At 41.7% G+C, this 25,777-nt stretch overlaps 1 protein-coding gene across 1 annotated transcript in view; it reads left to right on the top strand.

Annotated features, from left to right (window-relative positions):
• SLC17A8 (solute carrier family 17 member 8) overlaps positions 1–24,651 on the top strand; it is a 29,988-nt gene extending 5,337 nt beyond the window's left edge. Inside the window, exons 2-12 of the mRNA XM_050908300.1 lie at positions 2,039–2,291; positions 6,050–6,168; positions 11,411–11,525; positions 11,998–12,085; positions 14,902–14,988; positions 15,910–16,049; positions 17,619–17,768; positions 20,031–20,163; positions 21,450–21,560; positions 23,563–23,690; positions 24,313–24,651. Coding sequence (XP_050764257.1) covers positions 2,039–2,291; positions 6,050–6,168; positions 11,411–11,525; positions 11,998–12,085; positions 14,902–14,988; positions 15,910–16,049; positions 17,619–17,768; positions 20,031–20,163; positions 21,450–21,560; positions 23,563–23,690; positions 24,313–24,651 — 1,663 coding nt within the window. The remainder of the gene's footprint in view (positions 1–2,038; positions 2,292–6,049; positions 6,169–11,410; positions 11,526–11,997; positions 12,086–14,901; positions 14,989–15,909; positions 16,050–17,618; positions 17,769–20,030; positions 20,164–21,449; positions 21,561–23,562; positions 23,691–24,312) is intronic.
• Positions 24,652–25,777: the final 1,126 nt, after the last annotated feature.

Raw genomic sequence — 25,777 nt, 5'->3', positions numbered from 1 at the left:
TACGAGCTGATGGACTGTAACATGCTTTTTTTCTTTTTGCTAAGACTAAGGCTGAAGTAATGGCTTTATGGTATGATGTAAAAAGGAATAATATAGTAAATGATGCACCAGTTAGCCTGTAGTTCTAAAGCCTAGAAATGCTGAGATTTTTAAGTGAAACTTTGTATTGGAAAGATATATTTAAGTCCACAGGAAGCACCCAGGAAGCCATACTTACCACCTATATTTGCAAAACCTTTAGTATAGAGTACTATCCGTTAGATTACGGGTAGTACATTAGACTTACAGCAACTGCAGAAAGCTGTGTTTAAACCAGCACTGTCCTCCCAAAAGAAAGACGCAACCAGCTACTGTGTAGATCAGCCAGGTGTAGCCCATCCATGTATGCTCTGTCAACATTTTTTTATAGCCGATTTTTATATGGAAAACTGAAGTGCATTAGATTTCAAATACACTCAACCAGATGTGTGAAAGAAGGAAATAAGTTACTCCTTATCAGAAAAGAGTGAATGAAATCATTTCATCATCTATGGCAAGCTGGGCTTCCTTTAGATGAAGTAACTGTTCATACTTTCACAGTACTGAGAGTAACTCCACGGCAGACACAAAAGGAGCTGGATCCTGAGCTCACTGCTTCAGAGCAATGCCAAAACTGAAAGGCTTTGTAATGTAGCTACTGATCAAGGCCTCCCTTACTAAACACTTAACCTTAAGCTCGTGGGTAGTGTTCAGTGGGCTAGTCATGTACTCACAGCTAACCATGTGCTTAAGTGTTTCAGCATGTCAGAAAACCCATTTTCTGCATTTAAAACAAATGCATGGGAAGTTCCTGTTAGGAAAGGAATTATTTAGCTCTGGTCCAGGGGTGCGTGTTCAGTTCTTTCTCGCCTCACCTTTTTTACCAGAGACATTCCCTGGTCCTGCAGCATGGGATGTTAATAGCTCCAATCAGACTGGGAGACCAAATTAATTTTTAATTGCACTATTATGCAATTCCAGATTACATGGAAATGCCATTTTGTTTAATATGAATCTCTCAGCTGGGGTGTTTGTAGGAAAAGGAAAGGCTGGATGCACAAAGCTGGAGGAGCTGCACTCCCATGTTAGTTGGTAGCTGATGGGCAACCTCTCGCAGGCTGAAATGGCTGGGTACCATTTGCTCCTAACCCGAGTAAATAGGAGAGCCTGCATCCCTGGCACCTTCCCTCCCAGTTCCTCCCAACCGCACTGCAATTGCCACACCACATTTGGTCCCAGGCAAAGCCCTTTCAGCCTCTGCAGCTGAGGAGTGGTGAATCAACAGCCCAGAAAGTTGCTGTCTTCCTTCAGATCTCATTTAATATTAAGTATTTTACACAAAGGGCAACACGTTCAACAATGGAGTTGCAGGGGTTCACATTGCAATGACCTAAGTCCTTGTGGTGAGAGGATGTTTCAGAGAAGAGGGGACACGTGGCTTCAAATCCCTTCAGACAGAGACAGTCTGAGCCTGGCTCTTTTACATCTTAAATAGGGGATCTGATGCCAGAGCCGTTTCTCCTCTTCAGTATAGCCCTGATTTTTGTCTCACAGGTGAAAACAAATTCACAGGGAGTTTTGGGCTAAGCAAAACCATGGTTTGTGCTGTATCTGCCCTTTTCTTGAAACCTACTGCCAGTTCTGCTTAGCGGATCTAATTAGAAATTACGATTAATTTCTTCATATGTATATTTTCCTAACAACCAGCAGAATTTATCGCAACAGAGCTCAATTTATCTCTCATAATTATGCTCATGAATAGCCTGTGAACATTCTTCCAGCTAGCTGTCTGGCTAGGTGGCTCGGATTTACAAACTTCAGAGGTCGTTCATGAAAAAGTGTAGTCTATGCTGACCTTTCAAAGCCTGCCTAGCATTAACTCATCATACCACCAAGAGACAAACGCCTCACAAGGAGATGATTTAGCAGCTGACTGGAGCACGTAACTGCCCATCCTCATTTCAGCAAATTTTACTGAGACAATAAGGCATTTTCATTTTCTCTTTCTTCCTCCATTTAGGAAAATCGATGGCACCAACGTAGAGGAGGATCACATTGAGCTGACGGAAGAGGGGCAGCCTGTGCAGGCAAGCACCCGCAAGCCAGCACCGTGCGACTGCTACTGCTGCGGGCTGCCCAAGCGCTACATCATTGCCATAATGAGCGGTCTGGGCTTTTGCATCTCCTTCGGAATTAGGTGCAACCTGGGTGTTGCCATCGTGGAAATGGTGAACAATAGCACTGTTTATGTTAATGGAAAACCAGAGCTGCAGGTGAGAAAACATCTTCCTTTCACTGTTCTGAGCAGACCCCATTGCAAAATCATCGAAGCGCCATATATCAAAGTATTGTGTATACACAGATCAAAAACTGAGGGACGGAGACACGTGAGTCTCAATTCACATGGATGTGTAGGTGCTTAATTCCTCTTTAGGTATCGAAGCCACATTAAAAATCTGTAAGATCTGAGGATTTGCAATGTCATAGAGGATGTAAGTAGCAGAAATGAGAACTGAATTCGCTTGCATGTCTATCAGGTCTCAGGTCTTTCAGTTGTAGACAGATTTTGTTGCGGTGGCAGAAGCTTTTACTATTTACTGTCTCTCAGGGAAGTGCGCTCTGATGCTGCTACAGAAGGAATTGTTAATTGCTGTATCTAGTGCTGCACTCTATTCAGATCAGTAGATGACTTTCAAAACCTTAGTCACTGGGAATAAGGCAACAGGTTTTTACAGGTTATTGACAATGTGGACTGCTGTCTAGAGTTATTTAAAGCTAAGTGCCAAGCTATTTTCAAATTTGCAGTAGATGGCATGTGGTTCACAGCAGATGCCTACAAACCTTTAACAATGCACCCAAGGAACTGCAGGTTCAATGCATACCTTAGTTTCCCCAGTCCTGCCTTGGTATATGGCTGTGATATCATGAGTCCCTTTATGGACTTTATGAACTTGAACCTGTACATTTGCTCTACTTGTTAACTTATTTTTGGATATTTTTTAGATATTTTTGTCCTCACAAATTATTCACAGGAATATTGACTCTTACCTGATGATTCCCCACCTGCTGAGGTCTAGGAGAAAAGCCACTACAGAAGAACAAAAAAGCCACTACAGAAGAACATCAGGCCCTCCCAGGGAAGGGAGGCTTCCCCCAGCCCATGGATACCCTTTGTTTGTCAGCACATTCCCTAAAACAAAACACCTCTCCCAGAGAGGCAGATACCTTCTGTCATGTTTCTAGAGATGAATGAAAAGCTGTGCAATTATTCATCAGCTTTTCTCCCAGATATTTTAATTTTTGCTAAAGAAAAGTGCAGAAAGTGTCTATAGCAAATTGCCAAAGTTAAAAGTATGCCTGCCTGCATGACTCACGGTCATAGGAGCTATTGATCTGCAAAGACCAGAGACGAAGCTTATGATTCTAGGGCTGGAAATAGATCTTCCTTCCCTTCCCCCTTTATGCCATGGCCAGTCCTTCAGTGTTTTCCTCTCCCCTTCCTAGCTATCAAGCAGAGTGTTTCTAACCAGACTCAATAAACCCCAGAGAGATTTACCAAAGTGAATGAAGAGTTTTCTAGTGGGGAGCAGCTCTGTGGAAAGGGACCTGGGGGTCCTGGTGGACAACAAGCTCAATATGAGTGAACAGCATGCTGCTGCGGCAAAGCAAGCCAACAGGATGCTGAGTTGCATCAACAGGGGCATCACCAGCTGAGATAAAGAAGTCATTATCCCACTCTACTCAGCGCTTGTCAGGCCACACCTGGAATACTGTGTGCAGTTTTGGTCCCCGCTATACAAAAAAGACGTGGCTGGAGAGGGTCCAGAGAAGGGCCACAACGATGATCAAAGGACAGGGAAGCCTGCCATATGAGGAAAGGCTGAGAGAACTGGGTTTGTCCTGCCTTGAGAAAAGAAGGCTTAGGGGAGACCTTAACACCATGTTCCAGTATTTAAAGGGTGGCTACAAAGAAGGTGGAGACTCCCTTTTTAAAGGAGTCACATGGAAAAGACGAGGGGTAATGGGTACAAGTTACTCCTGGGAAGATTCCGATTGGACACAAGAGGAAAATTTTTCACAATGAGAACAATCAGCCATTGGAATAATCTCCCCAGTGAAGTGGTCTATTCCCCAACATTGGACACTTTTAAGATTCGGCTGGACAGAGTGCTGGGCCATCTTGTCTAGACTGTGCTTTTGCCAAAAAAGATTGGACCAGATGATCCTTGAGGTCCCTTCCAACCTGGTAATCTATGATTCTATGATTCTAGTTCTTCCTCATCTGCAATCTCCTCTGACCAGCTCCTGCTGCTTAGACTTGCTGCTGAATTTGTATTTATTCAGTCTAATTCCTGCCCACTGTGGTCCTGCTGGGACTTCCTGGTTCTATACTTCACCTTGGAGCAAGAGAAAGGACATGCCTGCATAGGCTGGGAAGCTCAGAAGAGGTAGTTTGAGGAAATTTGGACAAACTCCTCTCACAAATCTCAAATTATTCTGTTTGGGCATGAGCACCTCCTGATATAGGAACTTTTTCCATGTCTCATGGTGTTTCTGCCTTCAGAAATTAACACTACCTAGAAACTAAGCTGGAAATCACTAGTAGAAAATTAGGTATTTAAAACAGAAATGTAACTCAGCACAGGAAAGTGGATCTCTTGTCAGAATGCGTATTGATGGGGAGGGAAATCCTTTAGCCGTCTGTAAGCATGTCTGGCTAATTAACGCCATCTTTCTCCCTGCAGGTCAAATGATGAGCTGTTTTTTAGTTTGCTTGTTTGGAAAAAAAATGAACCTACTGGAGAAAACTAGTTCTTCTTTTTATGCACAAAAAGTAATACAGAAAAAAGAGATATTAAGGTTTATCACTCTAGTTTTCATTTAGTGACAGTTTTAATTCAGAATCCAAAAGACATCGGTGCTGCTTCCTCACATGATGCTTAGCCACCTTTCCCTGCCGTGTGATTAGCATAAAAATGATCATGAAGTAAAACATCGTGGTTTCTCTTTGCTCCAAAACAGTTCTTCTGAACTGAGGGTTCAAGGAGAAAAGGTTAACACTGACCTTACATTACTGTGATTATACTAAGCCAGGCCCTGTCTGACCTCCCAGAATGGAGGGCAGGAGGGGCACCTTGGATCCGCATTTCTTTTCTTCACTTCCTCTATGTTTTGCCCCAGGCTTTGGCTATCCCTCCTCTGAACAAGGTATGATGTCAAACAGGGTCATCAGAGAACAGGAATGTCCTTGTTCAGGAAGAGCCTGGAGAAGACTGAAACTGCTTGGTATCCAAGGATGAGGTGTATGGCAAAAGCATTTCTCTTGGCTGCAGACATTTTTGGCTAGGAACTATCTATGACCAGCCTGTGGCTGGCCTTCTGTATCCAAATCCAGCCCTACAACTGGTATCGCTTTTAATAAAAGATAAACTAGTCAGCTAGCTAGTGTTACCTAGTTTTATTTCCAGATTGTCTTGTCTTCAGGTGTTACCCTTCCCTAACATGTGCCCCCCCCCCCGTTTTCTGCTCCCATGCCATTTAATGCAGATGGTGGATGGTCAGAGTTTGGCCCTGACAAGGAGAACCATGGATAAGCCTGACCAGGAAGCTGATCAACCCAAAGAACTTAAGCAACCTTGATAATCTTGGGGAAATGGATATGTTCATTGAAAGGCATCAAGCCTTGTTGTAACACTGAGCAGGCTTGAAAACAAAGGTTTCGGGACTAGGCAGCCCAGGGGGAAGCAGTAACAAGCGGCAAAGATGAAGGTCCAGCGTTAGCTGCCTTCTGGCTGAAACCTTTCCCCCTCCTATCCACCCGACTGAAAGCTAAGAGCAAAAGCAGTAATCTCACTTGGGAATCTGACACCCTTTTGCCTTAACTGGGGGGTTTCAAGCTCAGCAACACCAGCCAGTGTAAAGAGACTGCCTTGATTTGGAGGATGGGGTGACTTCTGTGTGACTTCCAAACAGTGGTTTTCTTACAATAAGTATGCTTCATCTTACAGCATTTTTTCTGTTTCCTTTACAGAAAGCCCAATTCAACTGGGATCCAGAGACAGTGGGACTCATTCATGGCTCTTTTTTCTGGGGTTACATTGTGACACAAATTCCAGGAGGGTTCATCTCAAACAAATTGGCTGCTAACAGGTAAGAAAACAATAATCAAAAGAATTAAGCTTTACAGCCTGATGACTGTTTTGTACTGTTTAAATGATGAAATGTGAATTAACGTGTTTCAGGAATACACATCTAAAACTGAACATGCAGTATTTATGTCTATAAACAAAAATGGGACTAGATTTCCATTATGTGTCTATTGCTGATTCTCCCAGTTTAGCTTGTTAATCTCAAATATTTACACATTTCTTCTCTGAACGATAATGCTTTCTGGAGAGTGTTAGGAAAATCACACCTAATGCTTCAGAGAATGACTGTAGCATTTGTCTTTCAGAAGCTGCCTTAGTGCTTTTTAGCTCAACTTAACACCAAACAAGAATTTTCCAACAAACTTTGACCTTTCTCCTTTAAAAATTCCCTATGGACTGAAGCTGGGCATGTAGGAATTACAGAACTATTTATGTTCTGAAGACACAAATCCATCCTCATGCACAGATATACTCACCATGGCTGGATACAGTACTGACTGTAATTAGGATTGCCTAGAACTTCTAATAGAGCCTCATGATTCCTGTTTGGTGAACTCAGAGCATCTATACAGATTTCTTCTATGCTCATTGTGTTTGTGGGCTGATTTTTTTTTTAATTCAACTGCTTTTGAAAACGAGAGTAAGAAAAGTAGCTAATTTTGCCAAAGCTAACTTCAGTTTTGGGCTTTACTTCAAAAAGTCTTCAGAACTTGGAACATGATCACAAGAGAGAGGGAGATTGTCTGAAGACAGCTGGTTGTGAATGAGCTCATAAGATGTGCATGTTAAGGGCATTTGGGATCTTCAGATAAAAAAGATGGTTGGTATTCATTTCATTCTCTGCAAACAACACATGACTTACCTACAAACGCTTTCAGATTTGGAAAAGGTCTATAAGGACAGTTATGTATTGTTTTGCCCCAAATCAAAGTACTTTGCTCTCTGCATTCTGCAAAGAGCTATAGGGGTTACAAGACTGCCTGGGCGTTCTTCCCACTCATATGCCCTTATGGAAATGACTCCAGGACAGAGTCATCCCATAGAATTGCCCAGAAGTTCAGTCCCAACTCCCCTCTGTCCATAACCAAAAATTACTCAGAGTTCAGTTTGCACGGCTTCTTCAACACTACTAGCTAGCATCCTCAATTATTCATTTCTCTACCACGCAAAAGTGCCTAAGCAGAGTATTTTTCCATCTGCCGAATAAGCCAAACAAATTAGCTAAGCTTGATCATTTCCCCAGCCTTTCTAGTCTTGCCACCAGCTTTTGCAGCAGAAGGGCCCCAAAACACAGATGTGCACACTGTTGGCTGGATAATTCAGCATATTATTAGTTTGGCTTTTGTTTCCTTAATTTTCTTGCAAACAGTAAAATCAACCATGTTTACACTGTAACTCAATGTATTCTGTCAGCGGACTACTTCCTTAGGTACGTGTTGTGCATATGCACAGAAAGCTGTATTTCTGTCCCCATGAGAGTTTCAGACTCAATCTAACGCTATACTACAACATCACTTTATGGATTTGACTATCATAACTGGGTTTAGGAGTAGAATTTGCTGAGGAACAACAATATCCCAAAAGCTGAGCTTAAAGAGAATTTCTGTTTGCAGTAATAGGATTCACAGGTCTGGCTAACTCCATGTTTTTCCTTTATTCCTTGTTTCTCCAACCAATTTCAGCTTGGGTAGATTCACCAGTGGTGCCGAGTTTCTGTTTCAGAGGGGTTACTTGCTAAGACACAAGGCAGGATACCAGGAGATCTGGGTCCAGTCTGCGAACCCACCACCCCGAGAAAGGCAAATGCTTTCTTTTGTCCCAGCTGCACTCTGGCAATGAGATGATGTATTATTCTATCCTATTACTGACATTACAGATTTAGGTACAGACTCTTTTTTCACCTGTTTAAATCCCGCTCAGCACTGTTCAACCTTGAACATACATGGACGCCCCCACCACAGGCACTTCTCTAATGCAAATAATTATCTGTAATAATGTGGGATTCAATGGATCTCAGAACAGCTAAAAATATTGAGTGCTTTATGGTTTTGCACCAAAACCATCCAACACCATGTAATTTGCTTTATACATTCATCCAAATTTGTGTAGGTCTGCATTCCACCAAAAGTTCATGAACCATTTAGTGACATTATCCCTTTAACTTGCTGTTTATCATCAAAAATGCATCTAAACATAATTTCATCATTGTTTGGTGGTGACAAGGATACATGAAACATAAGACACATCCTGATACCGGTTTTCAGTAATAGCACCCTGCTGGGCAGAGGAGTCCATCACTGAAGAAGTCTGTTTTGATCCCAAAGTGGCAGCTGCCCGGGGATCACGGCAGTGAAGAGAGAAGAATATGCAAATGAATTGAAAAGAACTGGGATATTTTTAGTCATGGTGGGGACCAACTTCCTTGGGATAAATTGCAGTGAACTGCTGGAAAGATGCTGCCTCTTTGTGGAAACACTACTCAACCTCTTAAATAGTAGCAGAAGAGTGACTGGTTCTAACTCGGTATAAATGATGCATTTACAACCCAGGCATATTAAGAGTTGGCACTAAATGAAGTAGCACAGATTGGAAACTCAGTCTTCAGAGCTAGCTGTTTGGATAATTAAACACGTTCTCTTTCTTATGGCTTATTCTTTCATGTGCTTATTAATTTATACAATTTGCTGTAGTTCCCTGGGACTGTCAATAGCAGTACGATAACAGACCTGATATTTCTATTAGTGGCAAGGAAGCAAGGTGCAAAACTCTTTTCTTCACTGATCACAATAGAGAGCTAAGTAATACTTATTTCTCAGTTAAATGTTTACTTGGCTTTGAAAGCAGCCTCCAAAATGTCAAGATATGACCACAGGCTTTGTATTCTAGTTCAGATTTTCAGACCGTTTTCTATAAAAATCCTTTCCTTTGTCACTTCTCTCAGCCAGTCTACCCAGCCTCTTTGCTTTTGTGTTCATCTGTTGAGTGCTTTCTTGTCATTCAGATTATGAGCTGTCTAGGCATGGACTGTTGTTTTTGTCAATAGGTGTAGAGAATTTAGATAAAACAGTGTTGATCTCTGACTGTAGATTCTTCACACTATAATACTACCATTAATCCTACTGTGAATAATAAGACCAGATTCAAAAAATGAAGTGACATATATTTCCTGTGAATAAGTTTTCAAAAAGAGACTGAAACGTAAACAATTGAAATCCTTATTTAAAAAAAAAGAAGAAAAGAATGGCAAAAAAAGGTTTTAAAAGTTTATAAATATTTTGAAGTGGAGGATGATAAACAGCTATGCATAATAAGATCTGTGTATGTCTTTGGCAGAAAAATCAAATGGGAGAGAAATACTGCTGTTGTCCAAATCATATGATTTCTGATCAAATATCTGTCTAATACCATTCATATATCAGAAGGAAGCTTAATGTGTCTTTCTGAAATGCCACGCGCATGACAAGACAATTCAAAGCTTCTTAAACACCACTGAGTTTGAGTAGTTTGAAAAAGGAACATGAATTATGGTCCACAAACAGCAGCAGCATGCTGCTAGCTAACATCAGTGTAGCTAGGAGTTGAGGGCCTTGAACAAAAGAGGCTGCTTTATTCTCAGGGTGTCACCTTGAGTCTTGGAGCAAGACAGGACAGCTTTGGGCTGACCTCCACATCCTAAGTGCTGTGGTCCCCAGGGCCACCAACTGCTGCAACTTTCTATCTGCAGAATGAAAGATCTCCCACACAAAGGCAGTCTGCAGGGAGCCAGACATGGTTGCTTTGAATGGCAGACAACACAAAGAAGACAGTAAACTACTGAGGATTAGTAGTAATCCATTCAATTTAAATGGTGCTTGGCAGTTGTGGAGAACTCCTACTGCAGTTCTGATATTTTCCAGTGCTATAACAGGATCTTAGAGGGAATCGTCATGTATATCAGCTTCCACAGATGCTGGAGTAACGAACTCTTGATATTCAGAGAGTGCATGACGCAGCTATTGAACCCCATTCATTGCACAGAAAGGAAACCTGAGGCTTCAGTCAGCCAGATGTGAAGATATATGGAATCTAATCAATCAAGTACAGCTCATTCCTACTAATGGTAGTAATGTCAATGATTGTTCCAGCTGGTTGTTCCCAGTCTCTTTCTTGGTTTCCAGTGGTGTTTTTTGTGGTGCAGCAGCCTCAGTTTTCAAATGAGCTACCCAGATGTCCTTTCATGAGTTGGGCACCCAGGGATGCTTTTCCCTTGCGCTGCAGCATCAGTGCCTGGCAAACCTGCAGCCCATGCCGTACTGAAATGACTGCCCTGCAGCCCAGCTGCCTTTCATGTCTAGTGTCACTGTTGTTTATTATTGACACAGGGCGGTAAGTGTGCACCACTCTTCAGTTAAACATGGCCCGTGTCCATACTGGGAAAAGCTCCCACAGACTGCGGTGAATGAAGGAGACACGGCTTTGAGTGCTACCCCAGGGCCTCTGAGTGGCCTGGACTTTCAGAGATGCCGCTTGGATCCATTACCACTACACAGAGGTTTCTGCTGCCTATTTCTCTAATGGGTGCTAACATTTGGGAGGCTGCAAATGATTTCTGGGCCCCAGGTGCATTTAAAGCCTCGACTGACTAGTGCCCAGCTGCAGCAAGTACTCTTCCCAAGCAGGGTAACAAAATGTTTATATCATGTTTTTCACAGAATTTGTCTTGTAGAAATGCCCCTTCTATGTCATAGTCACAAAGGATACTTGTAGCTGTTATTTAGAGAAGTGACATTGGAAAGAAGTTGATCTTAAGCAGCCATGTTATACATTATAGCAGCAGCAAGTGGAACTAACCAGCACACACCCATGTTCAGAGAGGCACTTAAACCAGACTTTACCTGATTTAAGTTAAACCCTATTGATATAACAGAATTTAAGTACTTCCCAGGATAGGAATGCTTCTCTCAGGTCAGGACTCATATAAACAGCTTAGCCTCCAGTACCAATACCCATGTCTATTCCTCTGATACAAAGAAAAATCCAGCACCTTTGTTTAAGTATGTATAAAACTTCTGTTCCATTCAGAGAAGAAAATGTATTGACCATATGGGGATTTATCCCCTTTTGCCAATAAGGGGACTTTACAAGTATTTGGGTTGGTAAGATCGTGGTATGTGAGATTGTCTCTGCGACTGTACCTGAGAACAGCATCACTTCTGAAAAGTAGACAATAACTATATTCCCTTTCATGTTATTTTTTTTCATAGGGTATTTGGAGCAGCTATCTTTCTAACGTCTACACTGAACATGTTCATCCCTTCTGCAGCAAGAGTGCATTATGGCTGTGTGATGTTTGTAAGGATTCTGCAAGGTCTGGTGGAGGTAGGAGCACTCACCATTTTGGTCCTTTCGTACATCATTTGTTTTTGGAGATTTGGTTCTAAAAATCATAAGATCTTTTGGTCAAGTTTTCTGATCAATCTACATTTTTACTTGTTATTCATATTTAGGATGACAATTTTTTAATCATACCAATTTATATTTTAAAGTTTACTTAAAAAGAAGTAAAAAGTTTAGGTTTCTGGTGCTGCAGTTTGATCTATTTTAGTTTACTTTTGCCATCCACTGCATGTACCAAACAGCATTTTTACCCCAGAACACATTACCATTTAAGTGATTATCCAAATTAGTTTGACATCTTCATACCCAAACAACAGAGCTCTTACAGGCTTACCTAACCCTTCCTACATCATTCCATGGTGACAAACAGCTAGACAGGTTGGACAGTATCAGCAACTGCTTGAAGTAGGAATGCAGTGAAAGCAAATCATATGATGTGTGAAATATCTGCCAGGGCGTCACCTACCCAGCCTGCCACGGGATGTGGAGTAAGTGGGCTCCTCCGCTGGAAAGAAGCAGGTTGGCCACCACATCATTCTGTGGTAAGTTGATAGGCTTATACGGTTTACGTAAGCACGTATTCCTATTAGACATATTTTATTCATTTCGTGATTTAAAAGAGAAATGCAGACCCTCTGCCCTTTGCTGCACCTGCCCACATACCCATTCAGCTTGTACTCTGAGCTCAGGAACCTGACAGTCTTTTTGTTTAATATGTCACCATTTTATCATTTAAAGCCAACCCTCAGAGTGGCTCTCATAGTAAACTAAAATGGGTCTAGAGGTGTCACATGAGAGAAAACATGCTTCTTTTTTTGTCATTTGCTCCATCCTTAGGGATTCCATTTATTACACATATTGAACTGACCCTCCTAAACAAGCACACACTTAAAAAAAAAATCTTAAAAGGACTTGAGTACTTTAGGCTGGCTGCTCAATATACTGCAGTGGAGGTGATGTAACTGGCTGTTCTGCTTCACTCTGTTTTGAATTATGATCAGGCTTGTACTTTGCTCTCTTCTCTGGTTACCTTTCCAATGCTAACAGCTGGCCTTCTGGAAGATGGCTTGTGGGAAATTTCAGAAGACTTTGGGGAGAGGAACCCAGTGGAAAGATGGGAGAAATCAAACTCTCTCATTCCCTTTGGAATGTTTCTAGCCTCTGGCAAGAGCCTTAAACCTTGTTATGAAGCGGGGAGCAGGAAAAATACTGAGGTTTTACACCTTGTTCTTCAAGGAAGATACCCTCTTTTTGCTTACAGCCACACTAATGAAAAGGAAAAAAAAAAAAAGGGGGGTTTCTACTTTTAATTCCATCCTCCAGGTAGCAGTTTTTGCCAGAGGTCACTCTGTGCTACCACAGTTTCTTGCCAGAAAAGACTACTGTGAGTGTCACACCCGTCTGGCCCTTTCCCAGGTCTAGTTTGAGCTGTCCCCTCCTCGTACACTTTCCTACCTAATGTTTTCATCTTCTTTTGGTAACCCTCCAGCCTTCAATCAGCTGCTAATTCCAGGGAAAATGGTGAATGTTAGTATCTCCTTCCCAGTTCCAGGCTGGTTTCGGGTAGATGGCTAAATGTAAGGAAGGCAAGGCATAATCCAAATGTACTCCCTCTGCTTTTTTACCCTAAAAAGTCCAGATATGAAGAGTACAGGGCAGGAATGGTTCTGCTGTGATTTCAAATGCGCTATGTTGTCAGTGAAGGAAAAGGCACTGCTCGTTACTTCACTCTGTCATTTCCCTCTAAGACACCCTCATCATCTGTATTTGGTGTGTCCCTTCCCATTTGTAACAGGAAAATTGGAATGGTGAGTGGATGTCTAATAATAACGGAGAAAAATCAGAAATAGTAGGACTTTGAAGAGTAAGCAGTTGGGAAAGGTGGAAGAGAAAACAGTGAAAATAAATGCAGGTGGTGGGGTAAAGGCAGCTGAAGATGAATGTCTGTGAGAGAGAATATTCAACAGAAAATGTAAAAGTCAGAGGAAAAAAGTCTGTCCATCAGCAGTGGAACTGAAAGGCTAGGGAAAACACAGCACTAAAATACATGAGAAAGGGTAAAAGGAGGAGTGAAATGAGCTAAAAAGCAGCTTTTCATATTATGGGAATTTTATTTTTACTACAGATGACTCCAGGATTTAGTGATTTTTTAGGTGCTTCCATTTTCTGTAGAAGAACAGACCAAAAGAGAAGCCGCTCCACCCTCAATGCTCTCTCCTTGAAATCCTAGCACCGGGTAGAGAAAGATCCATCCTGCAGCTCAGCACCCATTTTAGTGGCTACAGATCGCCGATTCTTGCACTTGGAAGGTGCACAGGAACAGTGGAAAAATTAGGAAACCCCATGTTAACCGGGTTCCTGGTTTCTCTGACTATATTCTTGCCTGGGGCTTTGCTGTTGCTGTAGGAAAAATGAATTACACAGAGACAAAGGAGAAGGGTCACTGTGAACCATTGCAGAGAAGTGTTTGCTAATGAGTAGAGCATTACCAAATGTTCATTAACAAAGTATGTTATACTCTCAAAACTACAAGTATTTCATTTCCTAGAATAATTCAAAGCAACACTTCTCACACGTGAAGCCACTGGCACCATCTTGCACTGAACCCAAATGTCCAGATCGCATGAATTCTCCCTAGGGTCTTCATGGAAATTCCTTTCCAAGCACTTAAATAGTCATCTCTTTCTACAAGTCACTTGGATATATATTTCACCAGTATTATATATTTCCCAGTCAGAAACCTTGGCACAGACCACTTTTTTATCCTTTTTTTCCCTGTCTACTTTTGCCTATTTATTCCAGTTGTTTGTTCATGCTGCTGATATGAACTAAACATGGTTAAACAGACTCAGGGTTGGTCTGAACACCCCCTCTGCTAGCAGCACTTGTGGGATCATGGCGCTGGAGCCATGACAAGAGCCTCCCAGCATATCTGCAACCATCAGGATTTCTGGACACCAAGAAGGCTTCTGAAATGTGGGCCATTAGCTTCTCTGGAGCTCACCTCATATGCCACAGGATTAGGAGGGATTCCCCACTTCAGTGCATAGAGCTTATGCCTGTGTGGTGGTTTACCATCTGTTCCAGCTTTGCAAATCTCCTACCTACAGGGCACAGCCCTTCTAGCTGCAAAATGAGCCTGGTGATCCCACACCAGTGAGGGCCAGTCCTTCCCACCACCTCAAGCTAAATTTTAGTTGCCATCCCATTCCCCACGTTTACAAGAAAGCGTGGTGCCAATCAGCCAGAGGCGTCCCTCCAGTTCTGCCCCCGTGAGCACCTGGCCAGATCATCTGCACTGGAGGCTGGGCTCGCCTATCATAGCTGACATGTTTTCTTAATCCTTTTTTCTTCTCAGGGTCTTATGCAGGTGCAGTGGTCGCCATGCCGCTGGCAGGTGTGCTGGTACAGTATATAGGATGGTCATCAGTCTTTTATATTTACGGTGAGTTGCTTAACATAAAGGATCTCTGTGACTAGACTGGTACTGCCAGCAGTTTGTTAAACCTGTATAACAAGTATAGATCAAAGTTGTTTTGGGGAATGAAGATGTTGCAAATGGGTATTCCAATTTATTCCCTACTTATTGCAGCTTCTGAAAGCTTTTATTTTGTAATAATCTGTTGCAAAATGTTTAAAAATTGTAATGACCAGGCTACAGCCCATGGTCATCCCGTGACAGGGTTGGATGCAGTTGCAAAGGTCGCTCTGTAGCACAAACGCTCACATGAGTCGTGTCCTGGAGCGCACACTAACAGCGAATGCTACAGCGTATGCTGCTGATGGGGAGCCGAATGCCTCTGAAACCTTCTGCCCTGAGACATCCGCCCCATGCTGCCCACCCTCGGTAAAAGCAGTGCAAAGTGGTCCCACCACAGGGGTACGACCTTGTGGCTGTGCTGTGATGCCTTGTGCTTCCGCCTATGGTACCTGACAGAGCTGTCTCAAACCTGGCCTCGCACATCAGCAACCCACTTAAGATGGGTTTTCTCTGTTTTCTCTGGAGACACAGAGCGCACCATAAGATTTGCCATTGCGATCTGATTGTGAAGTTCTTTTACGCAGATTGCGACCATGTTATGACCAGTCTGCTTTCTTCCTTCCCCAGGCCCCACATAAAGCTTTGCTTCTGCCTTTTCTCTGCCCCATGCATATCATGTAATACAAGTGACAAAACGCTCTAACGCTTTGCAAGCAGGCATACAATATACACAGAGTTAGTTATCATATTTTCTTGCTTCCCTGGGCTTATTTTCTATGCAGATTTGGTTTAATTGGCTCTTAAAACAACCTTCAAGGCCTGCAGATACTGAAATGTGGCTTTATTGGCTTTTAAAACTGAGCTTTGCTTTTCCTGCCTCTGCAGGAATGTTTGGGATTGTTTGGTACATGTTCTGGCTGCTTCATGCCTATGAGAGCCCTGCTGCACATCCAACAATAACCAATGAAGAAAAGATATATATAGAAACAAGTATCGGAGAAGGAGCCAGCCTAGCTAGTGCAAGCGTAAGTAAAAACGGCTTTTCTGGTTATAATTTGTGAGCACTTTGCACAAGATAAGCATATGACTGGATGGATACTATTAGCTGTGTAAGAGCAGCAGAACTATTTGCTGTAGATATTTAGGGGCTTTTCCTTTTATGAAAATTACAGAATCAGGCTCATGCAGCTGGACAGGACGACTGCAGCTACAGGTAAAACACATAGTGCTGTTTCAACTCTTGGTTTATAGAGCCTCCCTAACCTAGGGAGGGAAAGGAGTGGGGAGAGAGGGTAAACAACACACTCTGATCTCCTGCTCTTGAGTAACTATCATGTTTGTTCTAAAAAATGTTAATGGAAATAGCTAAATAAGAAACTGGCTGCAGATGTTAAATTATCCAGCTGCCTTTTGAGCTCTTATTGATGACTGAAATTCTGAAAGCTTAAGGACAGGGTTTCTGCCCTGCTCACTCTCACAGCAGCTCAGCTCATTGTTTTAAGATTTCTCTCCTCTCTCTGAGAGGATCCTGGAAGATCCTGGAAACTTAAAACTAAAACCTGTTTTCCCATCAAACTTCTCTCCATTTCCTTAGATAACTCATTTTTGCTAGTGGCGAAAACCAAAGCTGTTTCTTGATAAACTGTTCCTTCTTGGCTTTTACTCTAGAACATCCTGGAGCAAAATAACTCCAAACTCTTTTCTCTACATATTTTGTGTAATAGCCTTGCTGAGAGTATAAAGTACCAGACTCTCCTTTTGGGCATGCTCCTGAAGTTTGGCTGAAGTCACTCAGGTTTTGGCTAGAGACACACACACTCGTTCCAGGTCATGGTTTTCCCCTTGCTGTACAGTGGTTTTACTGCAGAGGACGCTAGTACCACCACCACGTGTTCATACACGACCACAGGCATATGGTTGCCCATAGAACACCACTACCTTTTAAAAAAAAAAGGGAGAATGTCAATGTACATTGCCATAGTTACGTATTTCAGCTTCTGATTTGAGTTCTATTATAAGTGAATAGGGCTCTGAAGTGTTTTTTGTTCCTGCTGTATGGAGCATTGAGGCATAAATAGAAACTGGAAATGCCAAAAGCAAGTTATAGAAATTAAATCCTCTACCACAGACTTTTTTGCTGAATGAAATGAATTGGGTTGAAGCAGGTAGCTACCTGTCGCTGCGCTACCACATATTTCTTAGCTTGGATAATCCTTTTTTCACAATTCTTTCAGTGGAATGTCTCAAACTGCATCATGCCAAAAAGTGGGGAATGGCACAAGGTTTTTTCTAGTTTTCTTTGATTCTGTTATTGATCCTGTTACCCCAATAGCAGGATTCTAGAAGACCTTGCATAATTTCAGTAAGTAGAGCAATAATAGTACAGTAGTCGTCTTAAAAATTCTAACTATTCTAAGAAAGTTTCTCTACTTGTCTTTTGCCATTAATCCAGGAGATATCTTTCACTTGCATTGGAAGTGATTTGCAGTGTACATTGGATATAATGTACTGGATAGTCCTGATACTAAAAGGCTTTTTATTCTGCCTTCTGCCTACTCAAAAATGTCTTCAATCTTATTTTTTATTTTTCCTAGAAATTTAGTACTCCCTGGAAGAGATTTTTCACTTCAATGCCAGTTTATGCAATCATTGTGGCAAACTTTTGCAGAAGCTGGACCTTCTATTTGCTCCTTATAAGTCAGCCTGCTTACTTTGAAGAAGTCTTTGGGTTTGCAATAAGCAAGGTAAATGTGTGAGATGAAGCAGTGACATTCAGACCTCACCCTAGGAGATGCAGAGTGCTTGAAGATCCCCAGATGTCTCTGGAGTTATTACAGTAGATTATTCACAGTAGCTGAGATGACATACTTCTGGTGATCTGATAGAAATAAAAGCTTGCTTGCATCAAATCATTAGCAAAAGGAAAGAAATGAAAAGTTGTTTTGGGAGAGAGTTGATTAAAAAAACCTGTATGTCATGAAAACCACAAGGTAAGCAAATAGAAATGCACATTTTTGTTTAGTGCTGGCAGTTTAGCATTACTTGCCAGGTAATTTTTATCCTCTTCTTTTTTTTTATTTCATTACTTTTCATTGACGATGAGAGGTCAAATTCTTTATGGATTGATGTTCCCTGCCACTGCCACTTCATTAAAGCCAGTATTGTTACACTCCCTCTTCAGAGCATGAATGAGGACTTCAGAATATTTGTTCCAGAAAAGTTTTCCCAACATTCCTTTAAAAAACCTACTTGCTATATTGTAAATTATTTTCAAGGAAGTGTAATCTTGCAAACTGATAACAAACAACATCATTATCTGTGTGGTCTGGGAACACCAGTGTGCCTACATTCTGCAATGCTGTCATGGTAGCAATGACACTATGGATGGCCAAGCGTAGCATGGAGATGAGAACAGGGGTTTTAAGACAAAAAACATTTGTTTATTCTGAATTGCCTTTCATAAATGCTAGAGTTGCACCTCTGTGTACCTCACTAGTTAAAAACTAACGTAAAACTGACTCAGTGTCAATGTAAGGAGGTTGCACATCCTAGAAAATAAACTCAAACTTCTCACTAAATTACTTCTTCAAAGAAAAGCTTCTAGAAGGTGACATGCTGATCACTAAAACTCCACAAAACACTCTTTTTGCATATCTGGGATAAGTACCAGGGCTAACGGAAACAGTAATAACCCTTTGGCAGAAAATTCACCAAGGGCAAGTCACACTTGACCAACTAGATAAACTTCTATGATGAAATGACTGGCCTGGTAGACAAGGGGAGAGTAGTGGATATTGTCTACCTAGACTTCAGTAAGGCCTTTGTCACCATCTCCCATAAGATCCTCATAGACAAGGTGTTGATGTATGGGCTGGTTGAGCAGACAGTGAGGTGGATTGAAAACCAGCTGAATGGCCGGGCCCAGAGGGTGGTGATCAGTAGCACAAAATCTAGTTGGAGGCCAGTAACTAGCAGTGTACCCCAGAGGTCAATACTGAGTCTCATCCTGTTTGACATCATTAATGAACTGGATGATGGGGCAGAATGTACCCTCAGCAAGTTTGCAGATGACACAAAACTGGGAGGAGAGGCTGATACGCCAGAGGGTTGTGCTGCCATCCAGAGGGACCTTGACAGGCTGGAGAAATGTGCTGACAGGAACCTCATGAAGTTCAACAAGGGGAAGTGCAAAGTCCTGCACCTGGGGAGGAACAAGCCCATGCACCAGTACATGCTGGAGGGCCACCCATCTGGAAAGTAGCTTTGCAGAAAAGGACCTGGGGGTCCTGGTGGACACCAGGTTGAACATGATCCAGCAATGTGCCCTTGCGGTAAAGAAGGCGAATGGTATCCTGTGCTGCATTAGCAAAATATTGCCAGCAGGTAGAGGAAGGTGATCTTTCCCCTCTACACAGCACTGATGAGGCCATACCTGGAGTACTGTATCCAGTTCTGGGCTCCCTAGCACAAGAGAGACATGGACATACTGGAGAGAGTCCAATGACAGTCCTCAAAGATGATTAAGGAATTGGAGCCTCTCCAGTTCCTATGAGGAAAGGCTGAGAGCTGGGGCTGTTTAGCCTGCAGAAGAGAAGGCTCAGGGGGGATCTCATAAATGTACACAAATACCTGAAGGGAGGGTGCAAAGAAGAGCCAGCTCCTTCTCAGTAGTGCCCAGTGACAGGACCAAAGGCAATGGGCACATTCTGAAACACAGGAGGTCCCCTATGAACATCAGGAAACACTTTTTTACTCTGAGGGTGACTGAGCACTTGCACGGGTTGCAAAGAGAGGTTGTGGAGTCTCCATCCTAAGGTCGCCCAGGTCTTGGTTGCAGGTTCTGTTGGAGGAAAGGTCTGCAATCCTCCCACACAAGGATCCAGGATAAAAATGTGTCCAGTGGCGGGGTGGGGGAAAGAGGTGAAGAAAAGATATGGTTCCTGTTCTCTTCCCCCTAAATCCTGAGGGAGGACATGAGCAGTAAGCACTCATTTGTCTAATTGCAGGTTGGCCTTTTGTCAGCAGTTCCTCACATGGTCATGACAATCGTCGTACCCATTGGAGGGCAGCTAGCTGACTTCTTACGGAGCAGGAAGATTTTAACCACTACCACTGTAAGGAAGGTCATGAATTGTGGAGGTACTACTGGATTCTGAAAATATGATATTTCATTTGTGTACTGCTGTTGATACAGATATCATAGTTTGGTCCATGTTTAAATGTAACAAGAGACACATTACTCTAGATTGCATTTGCAGCTGGTTAATCTGAAACATTTAATGGAGAGCTGATGTTAGATGTCCTCATGGTATAAATCCTCATCATATGAGCATGCTTTTAAAAAGGGAGGAGGAAAGAAGCCTGGTTAATAATTAGAAGGGTAATAAGAACTGGCCCAGAAAGAGGCCTCATCCTGCAATTTCTTACAGACAAAGCTAACCATGTACTGTGGTGCTGGAGAGACCCTTTCCCGGTGGATACAGTCTTGCAATAACCGGCCATGTTCCCATGTGCTACTTCAAGCAGAACCCACTGGCAAGTTTAGGCTGGAAGGGTTGGGTAAAAGAAGGGTGGGGGACAGACAGACAGACACATTTTTACTCAGCACAAAATAATTTGTTTCCAGTTCACCCACTGAACTGAAAAATCAATGACATCTACATGTAAGGAAGACACTAAATTAGAGCAAAAATTTCAAGCCAGATAGCCTGTGGAGTCGCTCTCGTCTGCCAATTTCTGGCTTACATTATTTACGGACGGCGCAGGCTGCCCAAAATAGAGATGCCTGCAGTCAGAGATGCCATGCAGCTTGGCTATGCATCTTCACAAAGGATTCTCAGATTCATTGTATTTTCAGGGTGTATTTACAGTGTCATTCAAAAAAAAAAAAAAAAACACCCAGAAGGATTGTAATGTTACATACTAGAAAATGTTAATTTGCAGTAATGGCAGAGACTGGAAGTTCTCTGTGTTACTCAGGGATGCCCTATTTTGTTGGTGGCACACTTGTCTGAAAAATGCTCTTTTGTTCCATTTGCCAAGAACATCTCACATCACTACAACCATGAGAAACGGAAGGCAAGAAGTATTTTTCTCCTTTCCCTATCATGTTTGTGTGTTTGTGAATTTTTCAGCACTTCGCACAAAGTCACTTTCTCCTTGTTTCCCTGTACTGCTCAGTGAGTTAACTTCACCAATTGCTTGGGTCATTTACACAGCAATGAGGAGAAAAAAGTATATTCTCAAACAATAAATATTCAAATATCTCTGCGAATACACAAAGCTGCCAAGTATGTTCAAGAATAAGTGTAAGATACAAAAGAATTTTGTCTCATTTTAAATTGCTGTTCTGGCTAGACCTTATTAGTATCTCTGCGACCAATAGTAATTTAAACGTAATTTATTCCCATGTGTTTCATTTGAAGGCTTTGGGATGGAAGCAACCTTGCTTTTGGTGGTTGGTTATTCTCATACAAGAGGTGTGGCTATTTCCTTTCTGGTGTTAGCAGTAGGCTTCAGTGGCTTTGCAATTTCAGGTAAGAATTAATCTTATTGAATGAATAAGAATTAATCTTATACTAATCTTATTAGTGATAAAAGTGATGTTATTATCCTCACTGTTGTTACTGTCATCATTTCTATTATTCTGTTTGCTCTTATTGTGGCTGCTTATGGGATATTCCCTATTTCTTCCCATATCAGAAATAATTTACTTCAGTATCTATGAAACATGTTGCACATATGACATGAAGCTTTGAAAGAACCTGCTTTTTATTGATTCCAGTTTACATCAGCTTTGTGCTGTGATTTTCTAATATACTTTCACAGTGTCAGCACCTTTTCTTCTACAAACAGTATCCCTAAAAGGAGAGAGAGAGAATTACTATGTGTCTTGATTTGGGCTGGGATAGAGTTAATTTTCTTCCTAGTAGCTGATGGAGTGCTGTGTTTAGGATTTAGTAGGAGAATAATATTGATAACACACTGATGTTTTTAGTGGTTGCCAAGCAGTGTTCATACTAAGTCAAGGATTTTTCAGCTTCTCATGCCCAGCCAGCAAGAAGGCTGGAGGGGCACAAGAAGTTGGGAGGGGACACAGCCAGGACAGCTGACCCAAACTGGCCAAAGAGCTGATGGACATGATGTCATGTCCAGTATATAAACTGGGGGGAGTTGGCCGGGAGGGGTGGATCGCTGCTCAGGAACTAACTGGGCATCAGTTGGTGAGTGGTGAGCAATTGCATTGTGCATCACTTGTTTTGTATATTCTAATTCTGTTAGTATTATTATTGTCATTTTATTATTATTATTATCATTATTATTATTTTCCTTCCTTTCTGTCCTATTAAACTGTCTTTATCTCAACCCATGAGTTTGTTGTTTTTTTTTTTATTCTCTCCCCCATCCCACTGGGTGGGGGGAGTGAGTGAGTGGCTGCGTGGTGCTTAGTTGCTGGCTGGGGTTAAACCACGACACTATGGAATGAATAGTTGCTCAAGGGCTATAAGTTGCAAACCCGCTCCCAGCTCTAGCTGCCAGTTTCTGCTTTCTAGGTCAGTCCTCTCTCTGTTGTGTCCTATAACCAGCCCTTCTCCAGAACAGCTGTTTCTAACACTTTCACGGGTCTCACCAGTCTCAGACTGAGTTTTGTAGCTCCACCAGTACGATCGTTATTGAAAAAATCCCTTTTGTTATGAAGACGGAAGGCCTTCAACTAGCAGACTGCCCAGAAGATGCATCTGTTGAGCAAAATTGACCAGCAAAGTAACTTCTGGTCTTCAGTTGTTTCAGGATTATGCAGATGGGAAGTAGTTTTGCTACTCAGTTATGAGGTGCTTGCATAGCAGGCCATTTCTATTAATCAATTTTTATTGTAGGATTTTCCTAATACTCAACTTTTTACTGTATTTAATCCCATGGACTTGGAATTCATCATCCTTTCTTGTGATCATCTATAGCTCATATGACTAATTTTCATTACCTAAAGCAAGATAATTATCTGAGCTGATTTTTACTGTTTGTTTTTATTTCTTAATAAAATATGTACCCAGAAGATATGCTACAGTAAGGGTATTATTTTTCCTACTGGTTTATATTCTGTTTTTTTATGATGTTGTTAAACTGCTACTTAAAGTACCAGAAAACATGTATTAAAAGCCACTAATACCTAAATAAAAAGATATCAGACATTTGACAAACATGAGGCATTCATTCCTTAATTAAAAATGTTTGCTGAGTGCATTGTTTCAGTATGAGAAGACAGGAAGCACAGATACTTTAAACGAGGCCAAAACAAACTATATTTTCTATACAACATGATCCCCATAGGTGGGAAAAAAGAGGTTTTGAAAAAGAATAAAGAGTTGCAACATATCTTCCATCTTTATCACCAAGAAAATACCACCCTTCTTTCTCATATATATGGTAATGGGGTTTCCTACCTTTTTCAGGCTTCTTCAGCCAGAATGGCTGGAGGAAGCCCTGTTGGCCTGGTAGCGCAATGCTGTATAGTTGACCGTTTTCTCTCGTTTGTTGTAGGATTCAACGTGAATCACTTGGACATAGCCCCGCGTTACGCCAGCATTCTGATGGGGATCTCCAACGGTGTGGGGACGCTGTCGGGCATGGTGTGCCCGCTCATCGTTGGTGCGATGACGAAACATAAGGTAACATTTCTCCATGTTTTCTAGGAAAAGGATTAGGTAATGCAACCAAAGTTAAGACATTTCAAAGCTTCCTGCGAACTCCATTTCGTCATCAATCTCTGCAGCTGTTTTCTGTTGTTGTTTGTTTTAAACATTCACTTTTACAATATCACGGGGGGCAGATTCTCGGCTATTATAAACTATTATCTGTGTAGGAAGATATTTTTTTATACCACCTGAGGCTGGGTCTCTGTAATATCTCCATACTACTGGGTAATGCTTACAGGATTTGGGAAACTCCTCTACAATGCACCCCTGGTAGGGTTCCTAAGCAATCACTGATCTACAATAAGATTAACTTAGCTGTTAGAGAAATCCCTGCATTTCCAACTCCACGAATATTTAATATGCAAGAGAGAAACTTCACTGTGAGAAAAAAAAATCCGATGTTTTATTTTATTAGTCATTGTTATGAAAAAAAGAATCTTCACAATGACTCTCATAAATTGTTCTATCTATCTGTAACATCAGGAATCAAACAGTGATCACGGTCATTGTTCAATATGTGCTAATTCATGGTCTAATTCAGAGAGTAATATTTCTTTTTACTGCAAACTTAATGAGACCTGCACCATTCTTTCAGACCCGGGAAGAATGGCAAAACGTCTTTCTGATCGCAGCCCTGGTGCATTACAGTGGAGTGATATTCTATGCTATCTTTGCTTCTGGGGAGAAGCAGGAATGGGCTGACCCTGAAAACCTCAATGAAGAGAAATGCGGCATAATTGATCAGGATGAACTAGCTGAAGAAACAGAGACGAACAATGAAACTTTTGTAAGTCCAAAGAAAATGTACGGTGCTACCAGTCAAAACAGTGAAGTACAGAGAAGGGAATGGAGAAAGCAAAAGCAAGCAACTCAAGACGTGGAAGAACAGACTTCTTACCATTATGAAAATGGAAATTTTCAAGATTTGTCATAATACTTGAAATTGTAAGGTTTGTACAGCAGCTACTCCCATTCCCTCTTCTGCCTAGGTGCCCCAAATCATCTGGTATCCATATTTATTTTCTTATTCAATCCTGTAACATCTGGCCACGTGGCTAGATACAAGGGGTGGTAGTGCCCTTCTAATAGTATGGAAGAGGGCTAACAACAATGGAACTGGGAGAAGTGATACAAAATCCTTGCTCAGCCATTGTATCCCCTTGGGAGGAGATCCTGCATGTGTTAGGAGATGACCAGCCCTGGCAGGGCTCCTGCCTGGTGCAAGCCTATGACTGTAGGAGCAAGGAGTGCCCTCATCTTCTCGCCTGAACAGAGAAAGGACAAGGTCGTATCAGGTGGTGGATCCACAGTGATATATGTAATTACTGGGGCTCCAGTGGCATGAAAGTCTGCCCTGAGTGGCCCTGCTGTACCTCTTCAGGATTCCTGTAGGTTGGCATTTGAGCTGCTTAACCCATGTCAAACTGCAAGCTCATGCTGAAAAAAAAAAGCAGTTTTATGGCAGTAGGCTGTAATTAATTACTAATGGTCATTCAACAACAGGAAAAGGAACGTGTAGCAGAGATGGCACAGTATTGCTTCAACAGTTCCTTCAAACTGATTGACAGTCTGCTTTATATGGATAGCCCACAGAGTCTGGATAAGGCAATAAAATGGATACTTGTGAGATTTCTCCCCCTCCAAAGATTTTGTGCTGGCATGAAATAATTTTGAATACAAAATCATCGTTAGTGATGCAATATTATTAATCCTTATGAAAGGAAATCTTAGTCCTGTTGGGATTAGGTTTCTCACTCAATTCATTATTGTGAAGTAATTTAAATATATTTTTCTAGTATTATACTGATAGAGTTCCTGGCCTCAACCCCAACAGTCCTCATTTAGGTGAAAGAGCTTACTTATATGAGTAAAGTCTTTAGTTCTGGATCTGTAACTTTTCAATGCCTCAGTCTTGCTGTTGCTACAAATGAAGTACTGTACCATTTGAGAGTTAACAGAGTATATATGTCTGAAAGTAATTTTCTTTTGCCATTGGTATACGTTTGACAGTATAAAGTGGCTTTAGCCTTTTTCTACCATTTTTAGAATCAACCAGTGGA

The sequence above is a fragment of the Gymnogyps californianus genome, chromosome 1, assembly GCF_018139145.2.
Source record: "Gymnogyps californianus isolate 813 chromosome 1, ASM1813914v2, whole genome shotgun sequence".
Taxonomy (NCBI): Eukaryota; Metazoa; Chordata; class Aves; order Accipitriformes; family Cathartidae; genus Gymnogyps; species Gymnogyps californianus.
Note: the sequence above shows the minus strand (reverse complement) of the source record. Positions and strands in the feature narration are given on the sequence as shown.